Source organism: Brassica oleracea, chromosome C3, assembly GCF_000695525.1.
Source record: "Brassica oleracea var. oleracea cultivar TO1000 chromosome C3, BOL, whole genome shotgun sequence".
Lineage (NCBI taxonomy): Eukaryota > Viridiplantae > Streptophyta > Magnoliopsida > Brassicales > Brassicaceae > Brassica > Brassica oleracea.
In genome coordinates this window covers 10,504,309-10,511,554 of record NC_027750.1, presented here as the reverse complement: position 1 = coordinate 10,511,554, position 7,246 = coordinate 10,504,309, and the positions used below count along the sequence as shown (strand labels likewise).

General features: G+C 27.1%; 1 protein-coding gene across 1 annotated transcript; it reads right to left on the bottom strand.

Moving 5' to 3' along the window:
- Nucleotides 1–1,776, bottom strand: LOC106333615 (gibberellin 2-beta-dioxygenase 3-like). The gene is made up of 3 exons (XM_013772039.1): nt 1,363–1,776; nt 952–1,291; nt 1–290 (listed from the first exon to the last, which is right to left on the bottom strand). Exons 1-3 carry the CDS (start codon nt 1,761–1,763, stop codon nt 21–23), a joined length of 1,011 nt encoding a protein of 336 aa, XP_013627493.1. The 5' UTR covers nt 1,764–1,776; the 3' UTR covers nt 1–20.
- Nucleotides 1,777–7,246: the final 5,470 nt, after the last annotated feature.

The following is a 7,246-nucleotide window of genomic DNA, read 5'->3' as shown; positions in this document are numbered from 1 at the left end:
TAAAATGAAGAAAAAAAAACTCAAACAGTACCGGAAATAGAAAATGGAAATTGTTTCTCAAAGAGACCAAGCCTATAGTCGCCAAGCTTAGTCTTGTAAGCAGCTGACTTGTACTGAGACCAAGTAAACTCTCTATAGAGACAATCTTCCTGCTTTGGGACAAGGCATGATAATGGTGCAATCTTCTCTGTCAACGGAGGACCTGCGAAGTAGATCATCGATAGTCTTGACCTCTTTGCATTTGTGAGCACTCTGTGTTTCACACTTTTGAATCTTCCATTAGTCATCACCTATAATAGTCAATGTATAGCATTCATTGGTAAAATTATTAGAAATATGTGATTTATTTGTGAACCAATGATATCAGTTCCAAAAGTTGCATGTCAATCATGATTCATGTCATGATTCACATGATTTATGATATCCATCATGATTCATGCATGTAAGGGTGTGGTCTACTAGTCGTCTAGATAAATTTATACATACGTCATATGTAGATGGATGTCCAAACAATATAGTTTACACGATTTTTAAATTATTATATGGAAATATATTTATAATTCTATATAGGAAAATATATTTATAAATGCAAAAAGTCTTAACAAGAAAAACTTAAAACAAATTATGAGCCGATCATAAAAAGAAAGAATCTTAACCCTAAGCCTGAAAATACTGGATATATTTAAAAATCTGAAGTATTACCATATCTTTTTGTTTTTATTTTTCTGAATATACTTTTAGCACAGTTATATTCATATATATATATTTTAGTGAATTCAGTTTATATATTAAAAGTTTTGTATGAATTCGGATATATCTTATAGATTTTTTCTTAAATCTCCATATGTGAAGTTCCTCAATTATAATGATTGAAATTAAACTAGATTTAAACAAATAATGTTTAGCATTACACAACAGAAAAAAAAGAAGAAGTTGAAACAGAAAAGCCACCTGAAGAGTATCTCCGACAATAACGAAGAAAGAGGAGTGATCAGGTGGAACATCGACCCAAGTCCCATCTTTCAAACAGATTTGTAAACCCTTCGTGTCGTTTGACCTGAGAACTGACACTAACTGTGGATCTGTATGCTCACCGAACCCAACCTCTTCCTTGCCTCTAGTCTCCTTCTTCTCCGGGTAATGGTTCATCCTCAGACACGAATCACTCTCCTTCACCTTCACCAGTTTGCTTAGCTTCTCCTTTGGCTCTATCTTTAACTCTTCAGCTACCATATCAAGAACTTTGCTAGACATGTCCTTCATCTCCTCCATGTACACTTCCACCACCTCTCTGTTTACCTTTTAAATGTTAAAGAATGTGGGAGACATGACAAGAAACAGGAGAGCTTTGTTTGTTTTTACCTGAAAGTTTGAGTGGTTTGTCGGAAAACGGCTGTAGTTTTGGTATCACTATTAGCATTGAGGAGAATATACTCTATCCAGCCTACATCACCATTAGGTCCGATCCGTTTACTACCGTACCCAAACGGGTAGGCTGGACCCGCCTTGTCTTTATGCGACTGTGGCAAAGCAAAGAATTTGATGGCCTCTTCTTCCAACTGGGTCAAAAACTCTGGTCTGACCCCATGGTTGACGACTTTGAAGAACCCAAACTCCTCGCAAGCCTTTACGATTTGGGTTTTGGCATTTGGGTCGGTTAAATTTACAACCGGGACTAGAACCGGACTCGGTTTGCATTTTGGGTTAACATAGATTTGGCTATTATTAAGAGTGACTGGTTTTGGCTTTAACGAAACAACCATGGTTTTCAAGATTGTTAAAGATATGAAGGAAGTAAGAGAATGAATTATAGGTTAACAAGGTGTTTTGATTTATAGTTTGATTGTGTCTAGGGAAGAGAGGATTTTTTTTTAAAAGAATACTGTTTTGGTTATTTATATTATTTTGTTCAGTCTGGTTAGTGCAATTTAAGTTGTCTTCTATGGGGAAATAGTTTGTTATCAAAACAAAATGGAGCTCATCTGATTGGGTGCATCTTGATTACTTCGTCTGTTTAGAGAATTATTGGTTTGTTGAGAAGGAATAAATTCTGATAAACTATGTAATGTACGTTCCAATGTCCAGTGCATGATCTGGCATTTTTGCAGAGGTCAATCGTACGTCAACACTTTTGTATAAGTTTGAGGTAATCTATAGTCAGATTGTGCAATATCTTATGTGTAAGTTATACTTGGGGAGTTGCTAAAAAAAATATATACTTGGGATGGTTCGGTCTACGATATGTATTTGATTGTTCGTAGCAATCTACCGTATTGAAGCCTAGTATCGTCATGTATGATTGTCATGATCATTGGTGTGTATTAAAACCACACTGAAACTGAACATTTACAGTTCACGTGGGTATGATGATGTCTACAAAGTACGTACGAATGCGTGTGATTCTATTAATAGCATGTTTTGTCTTTATATGGGAGAGGCATTGCATAATTTTGTAGGTAGACATGAGACGTAAATAGGCCTGAGACTTTTATCCGAGATCCGGATTCGATCCGAGATTCGATCCAAAAATCCAGATATTCGGATATCCGGAGGGACCGAATCCGGATCCGGATAGTAAAATGTTGGATCTCGTCAAAGCCGGATCCAGATATATTGATTTTTTAGTCCGGATATCCGGGGATCCGTAAGTTTTATTAATAACTATTTCAAAAATAGTAATATCTATATATAAAAACTAAATTTATTTAATATATTTTATTTTTTATAATAGTATATGTAATTTTTGTAATATTAGTAAATTTTGTAATATTATACATAGAAATAATTAAAAACATTAGATTATTTTTATTTTTAAATTATTTTTAATATTTTTATATATTAATATTATTTTTTATTTATTTTAAGGATTCAAATCCAGATCCAGATATCCGCCGGATATTACAATTTTTAGAAAGATATCCGACATCCGAATATCCAAAAACTCCGGATTCGGATAAAGATAGTAAAATTATTAATCTGTCTAATAAAGATCCGGATCTCTCGCCTAATTGTAGGATTATTGGACGAAGCATGTCATCTTACACACTATTATTATAGAATCTATTTTTCGGCGGTGACACATAAAAAAAAAAAGTGCGCACATTGATTTTTTTTTTTTTAGTTTGTCCCCTAGTTTCATGAATTTGTGGTTTTTTATTTTATTTTATTATATACTCATTAAAATATCTCTAATAATATGTTAAAAGATTCGCCCTGATTCCGAGTGTGTACGTAGTTTGCAGAAAACAACCTTTTCGCTTTGTACAATGGATCTATGACTATGATGTTTAATGAGTAGAGCAAATAGATTTTCATGTCTCTCACCATATTGCTATATGGTTGAATGCTCACCTTTTTTCAAGGATCTTAGCCGTTTCAAGCCCAAACTTCGTGATACTATTTTTACATATTCTCCCTCTAATTTTTAAAAGTGTCACTTTAGTTTATTTTTTTTGTTTCAAAACAAATATTATTCTACATTTTCAATTAATTTTATAAATTAAATCTATTTTATTTTTTTGAATAACTAATATCATTTTATTTAAATTATTTCATTTAACTAAAGGTATAGTCTATTATAATTTTTTTAAATTTTAGTGAAATAAATAAAAGTGGCACTTTTTAAAAACCGAAATAAGTATTTCTGTGGAGTAGCATAGATCAGTCTTTAATAATAATAATAATAATAATAATAATAATGATAACAATACCCAAATTTGATCATCTATTTATACATTCGTACTTATTCACACCATTATAGCCATAGCCCATAGGCTACTAACTTTTTTATTTTATACATTTCTCATGAAGTTATTAATTACAATGAAAAATAGCTGATTTATTATAACATAAATTTACTTCCAAAAACCTACAACTAATAATTACTAAATATACATATTTGTTTTAATCTTTTTTTTATGTTACTGTATTTGAAGACAAATAAAATATGTCACTGTAGAATAATTAATTTGATTTTGAAAATAAATTATATTGATTAGCTTTCAAAATATTATTTTACATTGAATTAACTATGTATAATTGATTTACTTTGTACTAAGAATTGCCAACATATCTTATTACAAAATATAATTTTAATAATTAGATATTTTAATTTTATTTTAAATTAATATGCACACATATATATATGTTAAAATAATATTTTATTATACATTTACTTTCTACCCACACTTATGTATCGTGTTTTACTTTGTTGAGGTGCTAATATATATACACTAGATGATAATCCGGCCCTAAGCAAGGTAATTTTTTAAAAATATATATTGTACTTAAATATTATAAACAATATACATTTTGTTATCAATGACTTTTTTTACATTTGATTAGAAGTGGACATTCGAGTACCATTTGGTTCGATTCGGATCCTTGAGGGTTTGGTCCGGTTTGGATATTTGTGGGTTTGGTTCAGGTTTGGGCTCGTATAACCTACTTTTTTTTTTACAAAAATTAAAGTTCATATATACTTTAAATTTTTCAAAATCTAAAAATAAAAATAACATATAACATATAAATTTTAATAATATATGCAAAATACTTAAACTTAACATAAAATTGGTTTAGCTTAAATATTTGGATAGAAAATCAATAGATATTTTAAGTATTTTAGGTATTATAAGTATCGTTTAGCTATTTTAAGCATGTACTTATAAATATTTGTATATATTTTCAAGTATTTTGGACAACTTAAAAGATATTGACATAAATATATAGTATATTTTAATATAAATATTTATTATTGAGATTTCCTATTCATATGGTTTATTAGCATTTGTATATTTGATGTAACAAACAAATTTAAACCATTAATCTCAAATTTTTTGATGTGGTATTTTTTGATGCAAATTTCAAAAATTAAAATATTAATGTTTCAATACTCTTTCATTGCAAATTTCACAATTAACATATTTATGTAATTTAAATGGTGCATAGTTTAATTTAAACAATATAAATATATATTATTTAAAGTGAATATCTATTAAATAAAAAAGCATATTAATTCGATTGTATGATCATTTGTATCTTGTTATAACAAAAAAATTAAGCCGTTGATAAAAAAAAATTCAAAGGGATTTTTAACATTTTTTGTAATTTAAAGCCGTTTAAAAAAATTCAAAAATATAATATATAAGAAAAAAATTCAAATTTTTATTATATGTTTAATGTGATTGTTTAATTTCTTTTAATAATATAAAATGAAAAAATGAGGAAAATGCAAAAATTGTTATGAAATCGTTATTATTCATAATAATCATTAATTATCATATATATATATATATATATATATGTTAATCATATTATGCAACTCCACAACTTTTATTTATGAAAGAATACATACTTCTGATATTTTGGTTTAATATAATGTTCTCTAATAATTGTAGGATTATTGGACTAATTAAGCATGTCATCTTACACACTATATAGAATATATTTTTCCGCGGTGACACATAAAAAAAAATGTGCACACATTGATTTTTTTTTTTTAGTTTTTCCATTAGTTTCATGGGTTTGTGGTTTTTTATTTTATTTTATTATATACTCATTAAAATCTCTCTAATAATATGTTAAAAGTTTCGCCCTAATTCCGAGTGTGTACGTAGTTTGCAGAAAACAACCTTTTCGGTTGTTTAATGAGTAGAGCAAATAGATTTTCATATCTTCTCACCATATTGCTATATGGTTGAATGCTCACATTTTTTCAAGGATCTTAGCCGTTACAAGCCCAAACTTTGTGACACTATTTTTACATATTCTCCCTCTAATTTTTAAAAGTGTCACTTTAGTTTTTTTTTTGTTTCAAAACAAATATTATTTTAAATTTTCAATTAATTTTATACATTAAATCTATTTTACTTTTTTGAATAACTAATATCATTTTATTTAAATTATTTCATTTAACTAATTGTACATTAAATAAAGGTATAGTCTATTATATTTTTTTTTAATTTTCGTGAAATATATAAAAATGATACTTTTTAAAAACCGGAATAAGTATTTATGTGGAGTAGCATAGATCAGTTTTTAATAATAATAATAATAATAATAACAACGATAATAATACCCAAATTTGATCAACTGTTTATACATTCGTACTTATTCACCATTATAGTCATAGGTTACTAACTTTTTTATTTTATACATTTCTCTGAAGTAATTAATTTAAACAATGAAAAATGCTGATTTATTATAATATAAATTTACTTTCAAAAACATAAAACTAATAATTACTAAATATACATATTTATTTAATCTTTTTCCATGTTACTGTATTCGAAGACAAATAAAATATGTCACTGCGGGATAATTAATTTGATTTTCAAAATAAATTATATTGATTAGCTTTCAAAATATGATTTTACATACTTTGTACTGCGAATTGCCAAAATATCTTATTACAAAATATAATTTTTATTAATAAGATATTATAATTTTATTTTAAATTAATATGTATATATATATATGTTAAAATAATATTTTATTACACATTTAGTTTCTACCCACACTTATGTATCGTGTTTTACTTTGTTGAGGTGCTAATATATATATATACTAGATGATAATACACACCCTAAGCAAGGTGAGTTTGTTTTTGAAAAATATTGTACTTAAATATTATAAACAATATACATTTTGTTTTTTTTTTGACAAAACAATATACATTTTGTTATCAATAACTTTTTTTTACATTTGATTAGAAGTGGACATTTGAGTACCATTTGGCTCGATTCGGATCCCTGAGGATTTGGTTCGGTTTGGGTCTTTGCGGGTTTGGTTCGGGTTTGGGTTCATATAACCTATTTAAATTATTTTACAAGTTCAAATATACTTTAAATTTTTCAAAATCTAAAAATAAAAATAACATATAACATATAAATTTGAATAATATATGCCAAAATAGTTAAACTTAACATAAAAATTGGTTTAGCTTAAATATTTGGATAGAAAATCAATAGATATTTTAAGTATTTTAGGTATTATAAGTATCGCTTAGCTATTTTAAGCATGTACTTATAAATATTTGTATATATTTCCAAGTATTTTGGACAACTTAAAAACATCTAATACATTTTGTATATTCTTTTAGATATTAAATTTAAAAATAATTAATATATTTAAGTATATAAATCTTGTTTCGATATATTCAGATACCTAAAATATTTCAGTTTGGATCGCATTCGGTTCCGGTTCTCTAGATACCAAAAGTTTGAACCCAATCAGATATCTAACCAAT

What these genes read in the sequence shown, in the direction of transcription:
- LOC106333615 (XM_013772039.1), bottom strand. Translation starts at nt 1,763, where the DNA reads ATGGTTGTTTCGTTAAAGCCAAAACCAGTCACTCTTAATAATAGCCAA. An exon ending in CAAACCACTCAAACTTTCAG is followed by an intron (nt 1,292 to 1,362) that starts GTAAAAACAAAC and finishes AAAGGTAAACAG; the next exon opens with AGAGGTGGTGGAAGTGTACA. An exon ending in TTGTCGGAGATACTCTTCAG is followed by an intron (nt 291 to 951) that starts GTGGCTTTTCTG and finishes TGACTATTATAG; the next exon opens with GTGATGACTAATGGAAGATT.